At 40.6% G+C, this 25,172-nt stretch overlaps 1 protein-coding gene across 3 annotated transcripts in view; it reads left to right on the top strand.

Annotated features, from left to right (window-relative positions):
• The window catches only part of dna2 (DNA replication helicase/nuclease 2), a 126,896-nt gene that overhangs the window by 77,488 nt on the left and 24,236 nt on the right, over window positions 1-25,172 (top strand). For all 3 annotated transcript variants that reach the window (XM_043712247.1, XM_043712248.1, XM_043712250.1), the window contains exons 12-16: window positions 8,051-8,167; window positions 10,643-10,752; window positions 11,129-11,238; window positions 11,515-11,739; window positions 23,971-24,164. In XM_043712247.1, the coding sequence (XP_043568182.1) occupies window positions 8,051-8,167; window positions 10,643-10,752; window positions 11,129-11,238; window positions 11,515-11,739; window positions 23,971-24,164 (756 nt within the window). The remainder of the gene's footprint in view (window positions 1-8,050; window positions 8,168-10,642; window positions 10,753-11,128; window positions 11,239-11,514; window positions 11,740-23,970; window positions 24,165-25,172) is intronic.

The raw sequence follows: 25,172 nt of genomic DNA on the forward strand, positions 1-25,172 counted from the left end.
CACAGGTGAGGTGCCGGAAGACTGGAGGTTGGTTAACGTGGTGCCATTGTTTAAGAAGGGTGGTAAGGACAAGCCAGGGAACTATAGACCGGTGAGCCTCTCCTCTGTGGTGGGCAAGTTGTTGGAGGGAATCCTGAGGGACAGGATGTACATGTATTTGGAAAGGCAAGGACTGATTTGGGATAGTCAGCATGGCTTTGTGTGAGGGAAATCATGTCTCACAAACTTGATTGGGTTTTTTGAAGAAGTAGAGCAGTAGATGTGATCTATATGGACTTCAGTAAGGGGTTCGACAAGGTTCCCCATGGGAGACTGATTGGCAAGGTTTGATCTCATGGAATACGGGGAGAACTAGCCATTTGGGTACAGAACTAGCTCAAAGGTAGAAGACAGAGGGTAGAGGTGGAGGGTTGTTTTTCAGACTGGAGACCTGTGACCAGTGGAGTGCCACAAGGATCGGTGCTGGGCCCTCTACTTTTCGTCATTTACATAAATGATTTGGATACGAGCATAAGAGGTACAGTTAGTAAGTTTGCAGATGATACCAAAATTGGAGGTGTAGTGGACAGCAAAGAGGGTTACCTCAGAATCCAACAGGATCTTGATCAGATGGGCCAATGGGCTGAGAAGTGGCAGATGGAGTTTAATTCAGATAAATGCAAGGTGCTGCATTTTGGGAAAGCAAATCTTAGCAGGACTTATACACTTAATGGTAAGGTTCTAGGGAGTGTTGCTGAACAAAGAGACCTTGGAGTGCAAGTTCATAGCTGCTTGAAAGTGGAGTCGCAGAGAGATAGGATAGTAAAGAAGGCGTTTGGTATGCTTTCCTTTATTGGTCAGAGTACGGAGTATCGGAGTTCGGAGGTCATGTTGCGGCTGTACAGGACATTGGTTAGGCCACTGTTGGAATATTGCGTGCAGTTCTGATCTCCTTCCTATTGGAAAGATGTTGTGAAACTTGAAAGGGTTCAGAAAAGATTTACAAGGATGTTGCCAAGGTTGGAGGATTTAAGCTATAGGAGAGACTGAACAGGCTGGGGCTGTTTTCCCTGGAGCTTCGGAGGCTGAGGGGTGACTTATAGGCATTTACAAAATGGAGGGGCATGGATAGGGTAAGTAGGCAAAGTCTTTTCCTTGGGGTCGGGGAGTCCAGAACTAGAGGTTTAGGGTGAGATGGGAAAGCTATAAAAGAGACCTAAGGGGCAACTTTTTCACCCAGAGGGTGGTACGTGTATGGAATGAGCTGCCAGAGGATGTGGTGGAGGCTGGTACAATTGCAACATTTAAGAATCGTTTGGATGGGTATATGAATAGGAAGGGTTTGGAGGGATATGAGCCGGGTGCTGGCAGGTGGGACTAGATTGGGTTGGGATATCTGGTCGGCATGGACGGGTTGAACCAAAAGATTTGTTCCCATGCTGTATGACTCTATGTGAAGCAAAACAGAAATTTCTGGTGACACGCAGCAGGTCTGACAGGATCTGTGAGGAGAAAGCAGTTAATGTTTCTAGTTCTGTAACTCCTCATGAGAACTGATAACAGCTAGGAAAAGCCAGGTATTTATGCTGAAGATGAGATTGGGGATGGTGGGGGTGAGGTGAATGGATTGGATAGATTAGATTAGATTCCCAACAAGTCCACACTGACCCTCCGAAGAGTAACCCACCCAGACCCATTTCCCTCTTACTAATGCACGTAACACTATCGTTAATTTAACGTGGCCAAATTCACCTGACCTGCACATCTTTGGACTGAGAGGAAACTGGAGCACCCGCAGGAAACCCACGCAGACATGGGGAGAATGTACAAACTCCACGCAGACAGTTGCCCGAGGCTGGAATCGAACCTGGGCCCTAGTGCTAACCACTGAGTCACTGTGCCGCCTGCTATGGATGGAGACAGAACCAAGAGAGAGGGATGAAAGGGATAGAGTCAGAGGGTGACACAGCATAGAAACAGACCCTTTAGTCCAACTAGTCCACGCTGACTGTGTTCCCAAACTGATCGAGCCCCACCTTGCCTGTGTTTAGTCCCTCTCCCTCCAAACCTTTCCGATTCATGTACTTATGCAATGTCTTAACCATCGTAAGTGTGCCTGCACTTTCTCTGTCAGTTCAATCCACCCACTACTGTGTTTTAAAGAAAAAGTTGCCCTTCATGCCCCTTTTAAATCTTTTGCATCTCACCTTAAAAGTATGCCCCCTAGTTTTGAACACCCCCACCTTAGGGAATGATTTTTGTATTCAGCTTATCTATGCCCATCATAATTTTATAAATCTCTATAAGGTCACCCCTCAACCTCCTACACTTCAGCAAAAAAAGTCCCAGCCTCCTAGTCTATTTTTTAAAACTCAAACCCTCCATTCCCAGCAACATCTTTGGAAATCTTTTCTGAACTCTCTCCAGTTTAATAATATCCTTGCTATAATAGGGTGACCAGAACTGCATACAGTACTCCAAAAGGGACCTCACCAATGTTCTGTACAACCTCAAATTGACATTCCAGTTACTATACCCAAAGGTCTGAGCAGTGATGGCAAGTGTGCTAAATGCTGCCTTAACCAACCTGCCTACCCGTGACACAAGTTTTAAAGAATTATGTACCCTGGGTCTCTCTTTTCCACAACACTATCCAGGATCCGACCGTTAATTGTATAAGACCTGCCCTTGTTTGTTTTACCAAAATGCGATACTAATGAATTTATCCAAATTGAACTCCATCTGCCACTTTTTAGCCAATTGAGCTAGATCTCTTTGTAATCTTAGATAGTATTCTTCACTAGCGACGTTTGGGAACATTTGTAGCTCAGGTTGATGATAAGTATGTAAGTTAGCTAGCTGAGCTTGAAGATTTGTTTTCAAACGTTTTGTCACCATACTAGGTAACATCATTAGTGAGAGTATCCGGTGAAGTATTGGTGGTATGTCCCGCCTCTCTCATTATAGGTCTTGGTGTATTAAGGTGGGTGATGTCATTTCTGTTTTTTTTTGTTAGTTTTGCTGGTGGTATCTAATGGATCCTTTCGGTTCATTAGTCGCTATTTAAGTGTTTCTGGGCTATCAGGATGCCAAGGAGTCTGAGTTGTTTGAAAGTCATTTCTGATATGTCTTTGATGTAAGATAATGTGGCTGTAGTTTTTGGTTGCATTGTGTCTGTTTGTTTGGGTTTGTTTCTGAGGAATCGGCGGATTGTATTTATTGGGTACCCGTTTTTCTTGAAAATATTGCACAGGTATTTTTCTTCTGCTTTTTGTGGTTCGTGGATGCTGCACTGCGATGTAGCTTGTTAAAATAATGTCTTGATACAGCTCCGTTTGTTAGATACCATGCAAGAACTGTTTAAAAAAAAACCCACTACATCTGGACAAATTAGCAGGAAACTAGCCACCAGGATATATGAACACCAATTGGCCACCAAAAGACACGACCAACCATCAGTAGTTTCTGTACATACAGACAAAGGAGGAGACCACTTTGACTGGGACAACACCATCCTCGGACAGGCAAAATAAACACACACGAAAATTCTTAGTGGCAAGGCATTCTAACCAGAACTCCATCAATAAACACATTGATTTAGATCCTATTTACCTTCCCTTGTAAAAAAAAAGAAACGGAAATGACATCACCCACCTTAAGAAACCAAGACCTATGAATAGAAAGGCGGGATGTACCAGCAGCGCTTCACCGGAGACACTCATTGATGATGTTATGTAGTATGGTGATGAAACATCTGAAAACAAACCTTCAAGCTCAGCGCGCTAACTTACACTCAGCAACCTTCACGACCCACTATACCACCAATTTTGGTGTCATCTGTAAACTTATTAACTATGCCTGCTGTATTCTCATCCAAATCATTTGTATAAATGACAAACAAAAATGGACCCAGCAACTGATCCCTGTGGAACACCGCCAGTCACAGGCCTTCAGTTTGAAAAACGACCGTCCACCCCCACCCTCTGTCTCCTACTGTAAAACCAATTTTGCATCCAATTGGCAAGTTCACCCTGAATCCCATGTGATCTAACTTTGCTAATTAGTCAACCATGCTGAACCTAATCAAAGGCTTTACTAAATTCCAAGTTAACAAAGCCTACTGCTCTGCCCTTATCAATCCTTTTGGTTACTTCCACAAAAAATTGAATCACATTTGTGAGACACTATTTTCCTCATAGAAAACCATGCTGACTGTCCCTAATCATTCCTTGTCTCTCCAAATGCATGTAAATCTTTAAGAATCACTGCCAATGACTTACCCACCACTGTTTTTAGACTCTCTGGTCTGTAGCTCCCAGGCTTTTACTTACACCCTTTTTAAAATAAAGACTCAGCACTAGCCATCATCCAGTCCTCCAGCACCTCACCTGTGGTTACAGATGATACAGAAAAGATATTTCTAATAGGGGACCTCAAATTTCCTCCCTAACTTCACACAATGTTCTGGGACACACTTGATCAGATTTTGGAAATTTATCTAACTTTGTTTTCTAAGACCTCCAGCACTTACTCTTCTGTAATGTGAATTGTTTTCACGGAGGTCTCCAGCCTCCATTTCTTTCTTCAAATTATAATCTGACATGAAGTATTCGTTTAATTTTCTCTCCCTTTTCCTGAGGTTCAACACAAAGATGACCTCATTGATCTTTAAGGGACACTACTCTCTCTCTCTCTCTCTCTCGCTCTTCATATGTTTGTAGAATCTCCTTTAACCTTATCTGCCAAGAATGTACCCTCTTTGCCTTCCTGATTTCCGTCTTAAGAATGCCTCCAAACTCTCTCTACTCTTCAAGAAATTTGTTTGATCCCAGTTGTCTATATAGAATTTTTTTTTTATTCTTGACTAGAATCTCAATACCTTTATTCATTCTTTGTTCCATAAGCAGATCGCTATCTGCTAAATGTTCATGTCTTGATGCCTGACTCATTTCATTCCCAAGAACCAGATCTGACAGTGACTCCTTTTCATTGGGTTAGCAACATACTGGTGTAGGAAATTCTTCAGAAAACAGTCTAGGAACTGTTGCTCCCCATCTGCCCTTTACACTATAATGATGTGCTCGCTTAGAATTTCCCTACTCGACAGAGCTCCAGATCTCAGTACTGGCTTTTTGTTCACTCATGGGATGTGTGTATCACGGGCTGGCCAACATTAGTTGTCCATCCCTAGTTACTCTTGAGAAGGTTTTAGTGAGTTGCCTTCTTGAATCAATGCAATACATGTTGCTGTAGGTACCCTACGTTGCTGTTATCAAGGGAGTTTCACGATTTTAACCCAACAACACAGAAGGAATGCCATTGTATTTCCAAGACAGGATGAGAGTGCTTTGGAGGGGAACTTGTCAGTGGTGGTGCTGCCCTTGTCCTTTTGGGTGTGAAAGATGTTGCCGAAGGATCTTTGGCAAATTTATTGTAAATGGTACCTTGAAAAATTCAAGATAGTAAGGCTCTTATGGGTTGTGGAGCAATTGGATGTTTGTGGAAGTGGTGCCAGTCAAGCAGGCTGTTTTGTTCATGATGGTGGCAAGTTTTTTGTGTTGTTGGAGCTACACTTATCCAGGTAAGTGGTGAGTATTCCATCGTACTCCTGATTTGCATGGAACATGGAACAATACAGCTCAGGAATGGGCCCTTCAGCCCACTATGCTGTGTGAAACTTGATACCAAGTTTGATTCCTTCTGTTTGCCCTCAGTCCGTGTTCTTCCATTGCCGACATATTTGTGTGCATATCTAAAAGTCCCTAAAGCACCTCTATCGTATCTGCTTCTACCACTCCTCTCAGAGCATTTCAGACTCCTATTACTTTGTTTAAAAAAATTGTCCCTCACACCTCCTTTGAGGTTTTTCTCGTCTCACCTTAAATGCATGCCCTAGTATTCAAATCTTGGGGGAGAGCGATTCTGACTATTAACCCTATCTATGCATCTCATAAGTTTATAAACATCTATCAAAGGTCTCCTCAGCCTCTGCTGCTCCAGAGAAAGCAAGCTGAGGTTTTTTAGCCTCTCCTCATAGCTCATACCCTCTAATCCAGGTATTAAGGCTTTTCTGTACCCTCTCAAAGCCTCCACATCCTTCCTGTAATGTGGTGACCAGAATTGAACACAACACTCCCTAACCAAAGTTTTTCAAAGCTACAACGTGACATCATGACTCTTGAACTCCATTCCCTGACCAATAAAAGCAAGCATGTTGTATGCTTTCTTTACCACCCTAAGTACTTTTGTGGCCCCTTTCAGGGAAACAATAGACTTGGACCCCAAGATCCCTCTGTACATCAGAGCTGTTCAGGGTCCTGCCATTAACTTTATACTTTTCCTAATTAAACTCCATCTACCATTTCTGCAACTGATCTAAATCCTGCTGTGTCCTTTGACACCCTTTTACATAATCCACAACTCCACTGCACGCCAATAGTCACAGACCTCCAGCCTGAAAAGCACACTTTCACCACTACCCTCTGCCTTCTGAGTCTGTGCATCTTAATCTTCTAGATGAGCCTACATGAAATACCAAGTCGAAAACCTTAACAAAATCCATGTAGACAACATCCATTGCTCTACCTTCATCAATCACCTGTTACTACCTTGAAAAATTCAAGATAGTAAGGCATGACCTGCTCTGCACAAAACCATGCTGACTGTCTGTAATTAGACCCATGCTTTTCCAAATTCACATAAATGCTATCCTTATGAATACTTTCCATTAGCTTCCCAACCACTGATCTGAGATTCAATAGTCTGGTTTCCTGGATTATCCCCATTTCCTTTCTTGAACAGAGGCTTGTGCCTTATAAAGAGGAACCTCAATTATCCGAATATCTGATTATCTGAATAAGATCTCAAGGTCCCATAAAAACATTACGTCAAAGAAGTAAGTGAATTTGGATTACCTGTACTAAAGAACATGTGAAAACGCTGGCAAAAACAAAAACCACAAGCACCTCAAGCAACAGCGACTGAAATTTTTTTAAACGTAAGGGTTAGTTACACAACCCTTTGCAAAAGTAAGTACTTTATTCCCATCACTTTGCTGGGCCATTCATGAAAAACATGGCAGAGAAAGTAAACAGGTGTGCGAGGCGATGCTTCTGTCTTTCTATGGTGCCGCTGAGTTCAGCGGCAACTGACAAATGCACTTGTGATTGTAGAAGCTGTTTGGGACCTTGTTTAATGCTGGAATTTCATATATTTATGTGATGGTAAGGATTTAGTTCTTCTCAGTTTAACCTGTAATTTGCAGAATGCAAAGATCAGTTTGTTTAGACAGCAGACTCATCAAAATTATAGATTTAAACAAACTCTCTGGTTGAGGACAGTGTTAGATCAGTGTGGCTTCCCTTGTTTAAGGTCAAATTGATTATCTGAATAATCATATCTGAGTGAAATACTGCCTGCCCGACTCATTCGGATAATCAAGGTTCCTCTGTGGATTGTGGGCATGCTTTGGGGTGCTAGGATATGAATTACTTGTTGCCATATTCCTAGCCTATAATCTGCTGTTGTGGCTTCTGAATTTAAATGGTAAGTCCAGTTGAGATTCTGGCCAATGAATGAACCAGCTGAATTGTAGGAGATGCGAGAGACTGGCCTTGGCATCAAGGATCCCTGGCAAGTCAATAGGAATTAATGGGCAAGCTCTCTCCTATTTGGACTGATACCTTACACAGTGGAAGATGGTTGCTGCTCAGGATGACTCACTGGAGTGATCCACAGTTGGGGAAGCCCTGATCTACAAGGCACTAATAAGGAATACTTTCCACCTGCATGGTTGAATCTAGCTCCAAGAACGCAATAAATTCTACACTATCCTGCCATCTTTTGAAAATTGGCTTGAAATGGGCAGTAAATGCTGATCTTGCCAGTGATGATCACATCTGATGAAATAGCTTTATAGATAATGACTTGCACACTTCAATCATTTTGTTAGAGTTCTATAAATGGAGAACTTCCAGACTGTTGCCACTATGTGCTTTAAAATGTACCAGAGTCAGAATGTATTACTACATTGATAATATCACGTTGACTAGAACTCTTCATTGCCCTGCAGGAACCTCTCCAGGCTGCCTCTAGAAACTATCTTCAGACTCGATCATGATGAGGGAGTTGGAAATATGCACATTCATTTAGGGAATCTTTCAAAGCTGATGGAACAATCTGCAGTCAGGTAATGGTGTGGAGGATGTTAAACTGAATGTTTTGTATTTTTTTAATTCTCATCATCAGCCAGGTAGGGCAATATCAGTTCCCTAGGTTATGGAACATATTCTCATCTGATCATCAAACACTGAAATGGCAGGCATTAGACAACATAATATTCATTTTCTTTTTGAACTATGTGATCTGGACTTGGGTATGTAGGTTATAACGTCAAAGGTTTGCAGACTTTATGAAACTCAAATGTAGATTGTGGTAATTGTCAGGATATCATAAGTGAGCTAGAAGAATGATGAGAGGCAATATGACCAAAACGCTTTCACTTTGAAAGGTGTGCAAGATCTGGCATGTATGTTAAGCAGTCTTTTAATATGACCGAAAACAGTTACAAAGGCTGCCGTTTTTAAAAATAAACATCTGTTGAGTTCCTTTGCTTTATTAATGAAGCATAAGTCTTTGCAAGTCATGTTTCCAAATACTTGGCGTTTTTTTAAAGATGGGCAAATGGAGAAGACTTTGAGTGGTGTGGCTTAGCCCTGATAATGAAGGCTGACATATTAGTTCTACAAAACTTGAGTATTGCTGAAAACATTCACATTTTCTCAAAGTTTTTTGTCTTGCACTCAGAATTCACAAGAATACTAGATTAAGGGAAAAACCTACATTCTCACCCTGAAAGGAGAGAGCTGGTTGATTGGCAAGGGGACACTGATTGGTGGGGGCAATGCCATGGAGAATGCACCAGTTGATAGTTGACAATTAACTGCTAGGCCTTGTTTAAATTTTAAACTAGACAAGGTGTCTCCAGTTAAGGTGTTACCTAACTAAGTAACCAGTGAATAATATTGTCTATTTTGTTGAGTTGAAGCAGGCACAGAGCGTGTACATATTCTTCCTGTCTGCAGGAATAGGGCCCTCCATATTAATCTATGTAGTTTCCAGTACAGTTGCACCACATTGTGAGCTGAATGGATAATCCTAAATTTGTTGACTTTACACACTGAGCAAATGTTGAATTATATCTAAATTTGGAAGTTTGAGAGTTTTGCGAGTATGGTTCTTTGGATACCTTGTCATGACTAGCTGAAGAACTGTGCTGTTTGAACTGTCCGCCGGTCTTTGAGATCTAAGGCCTATACACTTGACATCTATCTGACATTGAAATTTATATACCACATTGTATGATCAGCAGAACATTTTTTTCACTTGATGGCAGCACCCTTTTTGTGGTGCACATTAGTTGTGCTGCTACTGAATAGTAGGATAATGAGGACAATGATGAGCAGGAATTAGAATCAGTGTAACTGGGAGATAGTGGCAGATAAACTGGGAGGATTAGTTATAAGCCAACAATATCTATAGTGTATTCTTTTTGTTTTCTTAAAAAAGGAAATACTTACACTCCAGGTAATAACTGGCTGGTCAGTTTAAAGTCTGTGACAAATATTATTTCAGAAATAACAATCGGGGAATGACAATTAACAGGCAGCAATCAAAGACATTTGAATTAATTAAGAAATCCAGCACAAACTTGTGAATAATTGTGATTGACAAATTCAGTTTTTTGATGAAGTGATAGAATAGGTTGTTGAAGGGAATGTGGTGGATGTTGAAGTGTTTGAAAGTACTACATAAAAGGCTGTTAGTATTTTCAAATAGATTGTGTGTGGATGGGAGAGGGAGGGTGTGGGAGTGAGAGCATCTGTGTAGGCGGATGGGTTGGAGAACATGTGTTGGGAGGAGGGAAATGTGTGAATTCTTGAGACTGGGACAGGCTTGCACCCTTTCCTTTCTCCTCCCATTCCAAAACAAAAAGGCTGGGAGAGGAGGAAATCCCTGGCTAAAAGTAGGGATTCTGAACCCACTTAAATATGAATTCCACCAAAGCTTGCTTGAAGGGTATGTCATCAGAGGTGAACCAGGGTCATTATTGGTTAAACCTAACTCCTCAGCTTGGTCTTGGTCTTGGTCCCAACTCATTCTGAGTGATCAGGACTCAGGCCCTGTATTACACTCCAGTTCTGCTTCCTAACCAAAAAGGCAAAAAACTAAAAGGTTTATTCGTTTATGCAGCTGCTTGGCACTTTTTATTGGCAGTTTTTGTTTGTTGTTCATTTATATCATTGATCTATTACTTTGGAATTTTTTTTTCTCGTGAAATTCATGTTTACTATTATACCAGATCTTAGCTTCTGAAATATTCCAACAGGTTCCCACTGAGAGTAAACTTAACATGTTGCCTCCCCACCATGTAAAATGTTCAAAAACTCTGCTCTATTCTGTCCTATCGAATACTCCCAAGTCAGATGTACACAGCGTAAAGAACAAAGATTCCATCAAACACAGGAAAAGGACAAGTCTTGTATTCAATATAAAGCTTAGCAACACCTTGTGAACATCTTGTAATAAAATCCCAATTAATACTTTACACATTTACTTGAATGAATATGCTATCAAAATAATGAGCATTTCTGTATTTTCTTAGTGATAAACTACGGGAATTGATCATTGACCTCAGGCCTCCACGGTTCATTCCCTTCCTGAGCACTGTACTCCCAGGGGAAGCAAAGGACACAGTGGCTAAAATTTTGCAAGGTATTTACTGTACCTTTTTCTGGTGCCTTTCAATTCAGATTAATAAATCATGTTTAACAGACTGGAATAAATGTGGCTGCACCTCTGCATCACCATCTTTGTTTATGGCTTCATACATGCTCCCTCTCCCAATCCCGTGCTTTTCCTTCCCCATCATACCCATCACTCCTTCCTGCACCTACTTTTCCTCTCCCCATGCTTCCCCTTCCTTTCTCTCTCATCCCTTCCCATCCCATCCACTTCCCTCATGTGCTTACACATTCCCCCTTGCACTCCTTCTGAACCCCCAACTATTTTGTTTTGTCTCACCCTTCCCCAATAGGCTCCCACACTCTTTACTTCAGCCACTGAAACTAACGTTTTCTTCCATTCAAAGGCCTGAACAAACCTCAGAAACAAGCAATGAAGCGGGTACTACTTTCCAAGGACTACACGCTAATCATGGGCATGCCTGGAACAGGCAAAACTACCACTGTTTGTACTCTGGTAAGGGAAAGTACCCAGCATTGTAGCACATCGTGTTATAGGAAAATTGCCAATGCTGTCTGCCTAGATTAAGGGGTTAGCTGTCTGTAGGGCAGGGCCCATTCACTGGTGTCTGCTCCTGATCAGGCAAAGAAAGGAACCCTTGGGTAATTCAAGCTTCTGGAGACTTTAGACTTGCATTTTATTATTTGCAGTTCAGTATCCTGTTACTGTTAACATGTAAAGTTCATTTTGTTGGTTTTAAGATATATTTAGGTTACTTTATTGTTCTTTTAGGTGAGAATCCTTCATGCCTGTGGTTTCAGTGTCCTCCTGACTAGTTACACTCACTCAGCTGTTGATAACATTTTGTTGAAACTGGCTCGTTTCAAGGTGGGCTTCCTGCGTTTGGGACGTTACCAGAAGGTCCATCCTGACATTCGAAAATTCACAGATGAGGATATTTGCAGAAGGAAATCCATCCAAACCCTAACTGAGCTGGAAGAGCTGTATAAAAGTGAAGTAAGTAAGGCTATGGTTTAGTCTGACTCTGCATCATGCTACAATAATAGGCCCTCAGCTCCCATTGACTTGAAATTTAATTAGACCACCCTTATAAATGAGTGGTCTAAGAGCATGTCAGATGCTGGGAATTCACATTCTAATATGTCCAAAGCTTGCCTACCATCTAAAAGGCACATGCCAGGAATGTCATGGAATACTCTCCACTTGTCAGAATGAATATAACTCGAGCAACATCTGAGAAGTTTGACACTCTTGGTTGATAACCCATCCACCAGTTTCAGCATTGACTCCCATCACTACTAACAGACAGACGCAACAGTGTGTACATCTACAGTGTGCACTGCAGCAACTTACCAAGGCTCCTTTGACAGCACCATCCAAACCTATGACCTGTAACACTTAGGATATGACCTGTTGCCTTTTCTCTAAAATGTGCTTCCACTTATACACCATCCTTAAAATATATCGCTGTGGCAAACTCCTGATTGAATTGCTTTATTCAAAGTTATTCGCTTTCCTGATGAGATTGTTAAGGATCCTTTTGAGGATGTAACAAATGGTGGATAAAGGGAACCAGTCAATGTAGATTATTTGGATTTCCAAAGAAGATCACTCTGCAAGAGCTCATGGTATTTAAAGATTGTGAGAAGATTTGTAGCTCGGGTGATCATTGTTGTGGTTCTGTTCGCCGAGCTGGGAATTTGTGTTGCAGATGTTTCGTCCCCTGTCTAGGTGACATCCTCAGTGCTTGGGAGCCTCCTGTGAAGCGCTTCTGTGATATTTCCTCTGGCATTTATAGTGGTTTGAATCTGCCACTTCCGGTTGTCAGTTCCAGCTGTCCGTTGCAGTGGTTGGTATATTGGGTCCAGGTCGATGTGCTTATTGATTGAATCTGTGGATGAGTGCTATGCCTCTAGGAATTCCCTGGCTGTTCTGTGTTTGGCTTGTCCTATAATAGTAGTGTTGTCACACACGCAGATGACAAGCAACATGAATTCGACTGGGACATCACAGAAGCGCTTCACAGGAGGCTCCCAAGCACTGAGGATGTCACCTAGACAGGGGTCGAAACGTCTGCAACACAAATTCCCAGCTTGGTGAACAGAACCACAACAGCTCATGGTATTGGTGGTGATCGAGGGTTCTACTTTGGCAGGAAGAACGGAAATGCAGAATATTTAAATGAAAGCAGATTAAAGAATGCTGCAATACAGAAGGATCTGGGTGTCTTTGTACACAAATGAAGATGTAGGAACAGCAATTAGGAAGTCAAATGGAAACAATAATAGAAATTGCTGGAAAAGCTCAGCAGTTCTGGCAGCATCTGTGGAAAGAAATCAGAATTAATGTTCGGGTCGAGTGGCCTTTCCTCCGAACTGAAATGTTATTTATTGCAACAGGATGGAGTTTACTACTGTGCAGGGCAATGCTGAGACCTTACCCCCTCTGGAGTATTATGTACAGATCTGGTCATCTTGCACACAGAGGGATTTATTGTACTTGTATTGGAAGTAATTAAATCACTTTCCCATCTCATGTGGTCACTGGGCTCAGCCCCTTCCTCGTGACCTGTAGTCACCTTCTCTTTCTCCCCCATCCCTCCTGACCTGTAGTCACTTATGCCCCCATATCCTATGGTCATCCATATTCTCCATACTGCTCTTTGTCATTTGCCTTGCACCCAGTACCCACAGTCAAGTTCTATCACTCCACCCCTCTCGATCACCCATCATCTTCTCTGATTCCGGTTACCTACCTTAATTCCTGCAATCGTATATACCAATACAACTTAGAACTATTCCACCTTCTGGTTTCTCTCATTGTCTCAACTTGTCTAATAAACACTTCCGCGCTTGATGCATTTTCCTGGAAATCAAATGGTTGGAGTTACCAGAGCAATTGGTTAAATCTGAATGCTGTTGTATATATCGTAAATGCTATAAATTAATTGTTCCAACGAGACCAAACTCCCTAACTTTTATTAGCCTAAACCCTAACTTTTATTTAAAGGCAAGTGTAAGGCACTGAGTTTCAATGTGATTCAATTAGTCAAGCTACTAAGCTTTAAGTAAAACACACTATATTCTTAAACCACAATTAAAATCCAAAACAAAAAAAACGATTTGGCATAACTTTAATTCTTTTGAAATATTTAGCAAAATAATAAAAAATTTTTATAGATATTTTTATTAGAAATTTAACATTTTTACAAGTTTACAAAAATAAACAAAACTCTCAAATATAAACATTGATATACAATTAAATCAAATATACAATAGCCAAAATTTAACAAAAGAAGAAAGGAAAAAAAAATACCGAAAAAGAAAAAAAACAAAACTCAACTATCTACTAATCTAACCTATAACTAACCAGAGTGTATATTTAAGTCTCTTACATGCTCGGAATGTGTTAACATCAGATGTAATAAAACCCGTATTCGTGCGGGATTCCTCTCCTAAGGGGCCCCGGACCAGCCAGGTTTGTAATCTCAATTAAATAAAAGCCCTTGTTAGGATAGCCGAAATATCTGTATTTATATAATTCAAGAAGGGCTGCCATATTTTATAAAATAATTCGGTCTTTCGGTGCACCATATTTGTAAGGAAGTCAAGGGGAATACATTCCATAATTAATCTGTGCCAATTGAAAGTCCAGGGGGCCCTCAGCGGCTTGTTGCTTTTTAAAGAGGGAATGTATTTACAATGCTTTAGTCTTGATTATATTTGTAACTTCAACCTTTTAATTTTTAAATAAGGCACTCTGCTATCTATAGATCACTATAACTCTACTCACAGAAACTGATGCTGCTGATCGTCCAAAGTCTCTAACATACAGAAGTGTTGTCCAGTTGGTCTTCAATTAGTTTTCTAAAGATCTATCTCAAAGACTTTGGAGACTTGTATGTTTTAAATAGCCAGTGCTGCAAACCACATGGTGATTTTACGTTGATCAGGACATTTTACTTGTAACATAAATAAAACTGGACATAATTAAAAATCACACAACACCAGGTTATAGTCCAACAGGTTTAATTGGAAGTACACTAGCTTTCGGAGCGACACTCCTTCATCAGGTGATAGCACTACCACCTGATGAAGGAGCGTCGCTCCGAAAGCTGGTGTGCTTCCAATTAAACCTGTTGGACTATAACCTGGTGTTGTGTGATTTTTAACTTTGTACACCCCAGTCCAACACCAGCATCTCCAAATCAAAACTGGACATAGGTATCGAGGCACTAAAGAATCCAGCAAGTATTTCTGACAACTAATGATTACGTGCATAATTTACTCTCTTCAGAGTCTAGGATAGCATTAGCTATTAAGCTGCAAACACCAGCATCCTTCCTGTGATCCCAAAATAAGATGGAATGAGATCTTTATCCTCCAGGCACATGTTATGATACAGTATACTGACTGTGACATATAACAGTACTGAAACCTCCACAAAGTCAGCTGTGGAAGCACCACATTTGCTGAGAAAATCCTGCAATTTTGCTTCAGACAATGTAACATCTCAACTTCAAAACTACACATCTGCATCAAAACAACAGAGACTGAACTTGGCAATTTTTATTGAATACTCATTTTTATCTTCGTCTGTAATTAATAATTGTGTGCATGTGAATAGTGTATTATCATTACTAACCTCCAGAATAAGTGTGTAGGTTATTTAAAAGTGAATTTCTCCAGCTATGAGTAAGAAATATACATACCTACATACAAAACCATTGATCACGGGCAATGAGGGAGGAGCCACTTTAAAACTTTACATGACACAAGAGTCCAACTGAGTGGTTCAAAAATTTAAAAGGGATTGGGACAGAAAGTATTGAAAGATCTTCCAAGGACACATACAGAGCCGGACCTCAGTGTAGCCTGTTCTTTTAAATACACAACTGGCCACAGACTCCTAATATTTCAAGTTTTGAATTAAAGTAACTAAATCCCGAGTTTGTCAGGGATCATTTGTTAATTTCCTGTCTGAAGGAAGAGAGCAGAGAACTGTTCACTTTCATCGTCTGTTTGCTGAGTGAGAAGTAAGATCAGTTCTATCCACATTTGTACAAGCTTTAGACTAGTGTAATACCAAACCAGACTAAAAGTGCCACCACCCAGGTCAGGAATCTCTGACATATAATTTATTTATCGTCAAGAAGGATTTAATCAAAGCAAAGTAAATTTGGACCTTAACACTTGTTCATAAATTCACATTTTATCTCTAAACTAAAGCTTCATAATGATTTGGATTCGTCTCATCTCCTCTAATATATCTCTATGTCCACCTCCTGAAAGTACACACAAGGAATGTGTGAAAACACACCACTCCATTCAAATCACTAATGACTGATGCTTGGAGGAATGATGATCCAAAATTTGTAACAAATGTAAAGAGAGAGAGAGATTAGAAGAAAACTTTCAAAAATATGGCTCTTAGAATATGCAAAACATTTCTGCACAGAGCATTTGAAGCTAAATCAATTACACAATTAATATTTGAAAGGAAAAGATGTTAATATTGGCTTTTTTTACAGCAGGGTCAGAGTTGGTCCTACACTGTTAATTTAAACAATTATTACCACTATTAAAAATAGCCACAAAAAGAATGTTGTGCAAATAGGGTAATCATTCTTCTAATAATATTACAGTTATTTTCTACTCACTGAGGATTTTACTTCTAACTTTTACTCTCAATATTAGCTATGCTTATAATTTAGGCTGTTAAGATTGCAATTAATAAGCACACTGACACTTGGCTTAAGGTGAAAATTACTTCTCAAAATTATTTCAGGCCGTAGATGTGAAATTTAAACCTTTGAATTACTAATATTAATGTATTTGGTCAGGACTAATTTGTAACTAACTTGCTTCTTATGTGGGAAATTTGTTAATGAAGCTTGCAACCATTAGGGCTTCACAAAATGAACATTCCACATGCCAACTGATAATTGCTAAACCAGCGAATCTGAATTCAACTAATTCTCCGATGACTGCAGATAATTTAAATCATCCTGTGTGATTATGCTATCGGTATTGCACTTTCTGGTTTGGAATTTTAAAGGTTGTACAGGATGTTCAATGGGATCACTCTGTCAATTGTCAGGTTAGTAAGTGCACCCTGGTACCCAATGATCGTGCTGGAGTTGAAGCTCAGTCTTTGCATCTGAGCCCTTATATCCTCCTTTCAACCTTTAAGTGAAAAGGAATATGCTGAAGGTTTTTGCTACTTGTTCATATAAATGAAAGGTACTTCTCTGGAACCAGTTTCATACAGTGCTGTTGGCCCTCTACAACAGCCACCTTCAGACCTCACCCTTCCTTTCTGAAGAGTTTCTAGACTTTGCAAGCCATATCCCTCCATGCTCAACACATCCTTCTCAGGACCCCAATCCACCCACTGCTCCTCCCTGGCTTACTTCACGTCCTTCCACCATCCCATGCTCAAGTTCTTCCTGGATGAGCTCATAGCTTTCCACGACCCCATTCTCACTATCCTCTGCCCTGCCTGTCACAGTGTCCATTGCTGGGATTCCCTAAAGAAGAATGTTATTCCCAATGTCATTTACAAAAATCTTTAGAATAATCTAACTCAAACTTAGTTGATGATGCTATGGCTTTGTTTTCAGATCACCGTACCAATGTTTTTACTCAATTATGATACCTGGAGCCTACTCATTATATTTATAATGTTGTTTTTATGTGCTAGGTTATTTGATTGTCACCTTCTTGCAATCTTCATGAATCTCCACATTAAGTTTTAATATTCTGGTGTCATTCTGGTCAATATTTCAAGTCAATATTTAATTTCTCACAGTCTCACATAGGCTGCAGATGAAAACTTCTGAAACTTTCCAATTGTATCTATGTGAACACAATGGGCCTTTAAATTGGAGACTTAATATGGTACAAAGTATGAGGCTATTGCAGGAAAAAAAGTAAAGTACTGTGGGTGCTGGAAATCTAAAATAAAAATAGGAAGTGCTGGAGAAATTCCGAGGATCTGAGTCTATACACCTGTGGAGAGAGAAGCAGAGAAACGCTTTCTCCAGCATTTTGTATTTTTACTTCAATTAAGTGAATGTTATTTTCGAGCTCAGCTATGATATTATTGTTCGAAAATAAAAACTAAATGAAACCTTGGGCTAATAAGTAAATTGATTTTATGTCAATCCAACTTCATCAAACCAAAGACTAAAACTGTGTGTATACATTTATTTAGGTACTCACCTAGCTGCTCGATTTTATTTAGTCTCATTACATCACGTGAAAAGATTTTTAGTAATTTGGTTTACGTAAAGCACTACACCTTAAAACAATGTTAAGCCTTCAAAGGTATTTTTACTCAAATCTTTTTCTCAATGATTATTTGTCTTCATTTTGCAATTTCTGTCCTAGGCAGTATGGCTCATGGTCAGCTGTGATCTCATGGATAGTAACTGTCCTCTGATGTCACACCTACCCATGCTTCATCAGACCAGCAGGCATTTATTCTGTTTCGCCTCATCATTCACAGTTTTCCAATAGACTGACTGTCAGGTTTGCTGAATGACTAACAGGAATGAGCACAATGGGCACTTTCCTCCCTAATTAACTCAGAATGTAGTAGCAAGGAAAATTGCTTAACGAAACAATTAACAGCCACGAACTATGTATAGACTCTTGCAACAGAGCTATCTAGCATACAGGCTGAGAAATATGTTTGCAATATATAGCAACAGCCTTTATGAGCTTTGAGATGTTGTATATGAATTGCTAACAATTTGTAAAAGCAACCTTTGAGTTTTTCTCCCTAGTTACATAAAGAATCAGAGAGGCACAATCACGGTTCCCCACTTCCAGTTTGTTGATTCAGTACATCCAAATGACCAAAGCTGTTTTTTACTTTGAACATATGCTTAATAAATACTCAGTTTATTATCCATAATTTATTTTTAGTCAATTTACTTCTACATAAAGCTTATGAGAAAAAAATTGTTTCTGAATACTTTCAGGCTACAAGTTACTTATGCCTGTTTGAATGAGTCACTATAATGCCTTTTAAACATAATCTACAGGCTTCTGACCTGCATCAGATGAGATTTGTTTGCATTCCCATTGTTTCTAAGGATTACTATTTACTGCTTTGTGGTAAAAGCATTCTTGCAGCATTATAAATTCCCATTCCTACTGCTCATCATTCAAAATAAAAACATTTACCCAGCATCAGTTTGGTCTGGCGAGAAAGCAGCAGGTCGTAGCTCTTCTTGGGCACTTGGTTTATGCAAGGACAGTGACAGGAGGAGCATTGCTACTGAATGTTATTTATTCAAATATCCTTTTCATGACATAGATAATTTAGATTTCTATACATCCAATAGTAACTTTCCTACCCCTTGCCAGAAGCTTGTCTGTCCAACACCACTCCAGAGGCTCTGAGAATGAAATCTTGGTTAATGCACCAATACTGAGAGAGTGCTGCACTGTTGGAGAAGCAGCATGGTGGCATAGTGGTTAGCACTGCTGCCTCACAGTGCCAGAGACCTGGGTTCAATTCCTGCCTCAAGCAACTGTCCATGTGGAGTTTGTACATTGTCTGCGTGGGTTTCCCTTCTTCAGGATTTCCTGAAGAAGGGCTCATGCCCGAAACGTCGATTCTCCTGCTCCTTGGATGCTGCCTGACCTGCTGCGCTTTGCCAGCAACACATTTTCAGCTCTGATCTCCAGCATCTGCAGTCCTCACTTTCTCCTGTTATATATCTGACACTAACCTAGTCTGACAAATGATAATCACTGAGTTTAAAGTAACAGCAAGGCTGTAGCTGTCTGAAGTTGCTGAGCAGCATATCAAAGCTATAAGCTGAACATGGTCATTGTTGAGTGAGGGCAGTCTCAAGCTGGAGCTAGAAAATCATCGTGGGAACTGTGGCAGAGAAGAGTTGGGAGAGATTCAGAATATGAATTGGACATATGGGGAGGTAACCATAAAGGCAACGCGAGAGGATGGTGACCAAGGTTTGGTTAGATGAGATCCAAATGATGTTTGAAGTTTGAAAGTATCCATAAATGTATTTATTTTGGTGGCTACCAGTGCCATGTCTGCTTGGACAGATTAATCACACCAAGGCTGGTGCTTTCTCTGTTTGTTTGAAACACTTAAAAGCCAGTCAGTTCTGAGTCACGACACCATTTGGTTAATTCATTGCCCATCTTTGCTTCTAGTCCATTTACCTGCCTTGATATTGTTACTTAATTGGGGCGGCACATGGCTCAGTGGCATTGTTGTCTCACAATGCCAGGGACCCAGGTTCGATTCCTGCCTCAGGTGATTGTCTGTCTGTGTGGAGTTTGCATATTCTCCCTGTCTGCGTGGGTTTCCTCCCACAATCCATGCTAAATTGTCCATAGTGTTTAGGAATGTGTAGGTTAGGTGCATTAGTCTGGGATAAATTAGGGGAATGGGTCTGAGTGGGTTACTCTTTGGAGGGCCGGTGTGGACTTGTTAGGCCGAAGGGCCTGTTTCCACACTGTAGGTATTCTATATTTATTTTGCATCTTAATTGTAACTGATGATCAAACATTTTAATTTCCACGAGGAAGTAAGTTACCAGCTCTTCGATTGTGTGACAAAAAGTTGCTTTCTGATTTCACATCTGGCTTACCTCATCCTTCTAATTTCTTGTCTTTGAACTTAATTTTCTCTCTGTGATCCTTCTCCTGACTGGACTCAGTGTTGACTTCTTTTCTGTCCTGTCCATAGATGCTGCCAGACCCGCTTAGTTTCTCCAGCACTTTGTTTTTGTTTCAGATTTTTGGCATCGGCGGTTCTTTGTTTCATCATATTTTAAATTTTGTACCTATCTGCATTCTCTATTATGCTGATATCCTTTCTTTCCCCACCCTCCACCTTTTTCCACTAACCTAATGTGCGTCCTGTAATCTGAGACATCCCTCCTGTTTTATATTCTCCCTGATTTGATGCCAATGTGCACATGTACGGTTTTGTACAAAAGTCTCAACACAGATATCTACAATGCATCGCTATCCACTAACTATTGATGCAAAAATATTCATTCTTTTGAACTTCTGTCTGCAATCTCTTAGCAAATCAGTTTTATCACATTCATTTAAGTACAATTCTTCGTTTTATCCCTGAGAATTTGCTAATGCATCTGAGGCCACTCCCAAACCACTTGATTTGATGTGCGATAAGTGTTTGTGACATTGTAAGCATTCTGATGTCTCACAGAAATATCTGTTTGTGCCCCAGACTAGAGAGTCCCCTATTACAATTGATCGCTTAGAACCTGACCATACCCCTCATTACAGTACAGCCAGTTACACACTTAGGACAGTACAGCGCTGACAGCCATGTTTCTAAGAGGTCACCCGCACTACAGCATCCAAAATGACATAACCCTGTTTGAGATGGAGATATCCTGCACTAATTGGCTACCTCTCCTACCATTCCTAGTGGTAAACCATCGACCTGACTGTGCATCTGTGGTTTTTCTACTTTCCTGAAATTGCCATTCATCACATTCCCTTGCTCTTGTAAACTCCTCATTGCCTGTAACTGCTGCACCAATCAATCCATGCGGTTAAACAAAACCAGTGCCATGTGCTAATGAGAGTAAGAATAGGAGGGTTGAGCAGATAAATACGTGGCTGAGGAGCTGGTGCAAAGGGAAATGATTCATATTTTTGGACCATTGGGATTTCAGCTGTATAAGAAGGGTAGTTACAACTAAATTGGAAGGGGACCAATATCCTTGTGGGGAGATTTGCTGGTGATACTCAGGAGGCTTTAAACTAGTTTTGAGAGTTGAGAACAAAAGCAATAGTGAGAAAAGAGAAAAGGCTGAGGCTGGTACAGTTGATAAGGGGAGCTAGTCAGTAATCAAGGTAGATAAGAGCTTGACAGAGAACGAGGTAAGACTGATAAATTAAACAGCATTTAATTCAATGGAAGGAGCCTGATAGGGAAGGCAGATGAATTTAGGACATAGTTGGGAACAGGGGACTGGGATATCAAAGCTGTAACAGAAATGTGGCTCAGCAATATACAGACTGGCAGCTTAATGTCCCAGGGTATAAATTGTACAGGAGGGTTAGTGGCATTTTTGGTTAGGGATAACGTTACAGTTGTACTTAGGGAGGAGATCATCCAGTGAAGTTATATGGGTGGAACTGAGAAATAAGATAAGGATTATCACTTAATTGGGATTGTATTGTGGGCCCAATAGTTAGTAGGAAATTGAGAAGCAAATATATAAAGAGATCTCATATCTGTAAGAATAATACGCTTGTAATGGTAGGGGATTTTAACTTTCCAAACATAGACTGGGACTGTTATAGTGTTGAGGGCTTGGCCGGGGAAGAATTTAAGTGTGTAAAATAAAAGTTTCTTATTCAATATGTGGGTGTACGTACTAGAGATGGAGCAAATACTTGACCTTCTGTTGGGAAATATGGCAGGGCAAATGATATAGGTCTTAGATTAGATTAGATTCCCTACAGTGTGGAAACAGGCCCTTCAGCCCAACAAGTCCACACCGACCCTCCGAAGAGTAACCCACCCAGACCCATGTTAGTGGAGGAGCACTTTGGAGCAAGTGATCATAGTTCTATTAGTTTTAAAATAGTTATTGAAAACGATAGAACTGATCAAAAGTTAAAGTTCTAAATTGGAGTAAGGCTAATTTAGACAGAACTAGACAGGAACTTTCAAAAGTTGATAGGGAAAGGTTATTCGCAGGTAAAGGGACAGATGGGAAGTGGGAGGCCCTTAAAAATGAAATGACAAGAGTTCAAAGACAGTGTGTTCCTGTTAGTGTGAAAAGCAAGGCTGGTAGGTATAAGGAATGCTGGATGACTAGAGAAATTGAGGCTCTGGTCAAGAAAAAGAAGGAGGCGTACATCAGGTATAGACAGCTCGGTTTAAGTAAATTCCTCGAAGAGTAGAAGATCAGTAGGTGTATACTTAAGAGAGAAACCAGGAGGGCAAAAAGGAAACACAGTTATCTTTGACAAAAAAGAGTGAAAGAAAATCCAAAGAGATGGTATGAGTACATTAAGGGCAAAAAAAAACTAGGAGAGAAAAGGGCTCCTTAAAGATCAACGTGGCCGTCTATCTGTGGAATTGGAATTGGCTAGCCAATTGGATACAAAATTGGTTTGAAAGATGGTGGCAGAAGTGGTGGAAGGTTGCTTTTTGGACTGGAGGCCTGTGACCAGCAGTGTGCAACAAGGATTGGTGTTGGGTCCACTGTTTTTTATCCTTAACATAAATGATTTGAATGTGAGTATAGGAGGTATGGTTAGTAAGTTTGCAGATGACATTAAAATAGATAGTATAGTGGATAGTGAAGAAGATTATCTCTGAATACAATAGGACATTGATCAGAAGGGCCAGTAGGCCACAGAGTTTAATTTAGATAAATGTGAGGTGTTGCATTTTGGTAAGGCAAACCAGAGCAGAAGTTATACAGTTAATGTTCAGGCCTGGGGAGTGTTGTCAAGTAAAGAGACCTAGAAGCGCAAGTGCATAATTCCTTGAAGGTGGAGTTGCAGGTAGATAGAGTGGTGAAGAAGGTGTTTAGCACACTTTCCTTCATTGGTCAGAGTATTGAGTGTAGCATTGGAATATCATGTTGTAGCTGTATAGGTCACTGGTGAGGCCATTTTTTGAATGTTGCTTACAATTCTGTTGCTCTTTTATAGGAAGGATGTTAGTAAATATGAAAGGGTACAAAAAAGATTTACAAGTGTTGCCAGGACTGAAGAGTTTGAGTTATAGGGTGAGTCTAAATAGGCTTCAGGGTGACCTTTATAAAGTTTTATAAAATCATGAGAAGCACGGATAGGGTGAATAGCCAAGGTCTTTTTTGTAGCTGGGAGAGTCCAAAACTAGAGAACATAGGTTTAAGGTGAGCGGAAAAGATTTAGAAAGGATCAGAGGGGTAGCTTTTTAACGCAGAGGGTGGTGCATGTATGGAATGAGCTGCCAGAGGAAGTGGTGGAGGTGTGTACAATTACAACATTTTAAACGCCATCTGGATGGGTATGTGAATAGGAAGAATTTAGTGGGATATGGGTCAAATGCTGGAAAATGGGACTGGGTCAGCTGGGCTGTCTGGTTGGAAAAGTTAGACAGAAGGGTCTGTTTCCGTACTGTATGACTCCTATAAGTCTTTTCTCACTGATTCATGATACAGAGGTGAGCTGGTTTTAATGGTATGTCATTGTGTTACAGCTGGTGATTGCAACAACATGTATGGGAATGAAACACCCAATATTCAGTCAAAGGAGATTTGATTTCTGTATTGTGGATGAGGCATCCCAGATCAACCAGCTGATCTGCCTGGGCCCTTTATTTGCTGCTGATCGGTTTGTATTGGTTGGAGATCATCAACAGCTGCCGCCCATTGTTCAGAGCTCAGATGCCAGGTATGAACTTCAACTTTGTTGCAATCTGAGCTACATTTAAAAGCCAACTTGTCTGCAATGAATTGATTCAGCAGAGAAACCATCCTCTCATGGAAGGAAGCTGTATAAAATAGATTTGTTGCATCTGAACTGAAAAATAAAGGACTATCTATGGATGCTTGAAATAAGTAAAATTGCTGGGAAAATGCAGCAAGTCTGGCAACATCTGTGGAGTGAAAGCAGAGTTAACATTTTGGATCCAGCAAATCTACCTTCAGAACTGATTGTAGCTAGGAAGATGTTGGTATATATGTTGACGATGGAGATGGGGAGTAAAAGATGGGTGGAAAATGAGCTCAGAGAGAGAACGAACAAAAGGTGGGCACACTGAAATGGGTAAAGGTCAGCCTAGGAGAATCAAGTGCTGCTAATGGGGATCATTGGTAGCTGACAATAGATAGGTTGTGGTAGCATCCCATATGATGACAAAGTGTGTGGGAGTTGGGTTAAGGACATGGAAGAAAGTGTTCAGGCTCTAAAATTATTGAACTCTATTGAGTCCTAAAGACTGCAGGATCCCCATGCAGAAAATGAGATGCAGTTCTTCAGCTTACACTGTGCTTCATTGGAGCACCGCAGCAAGCATGACGCAGGTGTTGGCAAAAAAAACACTCTGCTGTGTTGAAGTGACAAGCAACAGGGAGCTCAGGGTCATTTTTGCAGACGCAACCTTCATGTGTTGTGCAAAGCGGTCACTCAGTATGCCTATTGTATCCCCAAAATAGAGCAGACCACATTGTGCGCAGTAATATTGTAGACTAGATAGAGTGAAATGCAGTAGATTGCTGCTTCACCTGGCAGATGTCTGGGGCCTTGGATGGTGAAGAGGGAGGCGATTAATAGCAGGTGTTATACCTTCTGTGATTGCATGGGTAAATGCCATGGGGTGTGGAGAGGCATTGACCAGGGTATCCTAAAGGGAATGGTCCCTGCGGGAAGGCTGACAAGGCAGGGGAAGGGAATACATGT

Source organism: Chiloscyllium plagiosum, chromosome 22, assembly GCF_004010195.1.
Source record: "Chiloscyllium plagiosum isolate BGI_BamShark_2017 chromosome 22, ASM401019v2, whole genome shotgun sequence".
In the NCBI taxonomy this organism is placed as follows: domain Eukaryota; kingdom Metazoa; phylum Chordata; class Chondrichthyes; order Orectolobiformes; family Hemiscylliidae; genus Chiloscyllium; species Chiloscyllium plagiosum.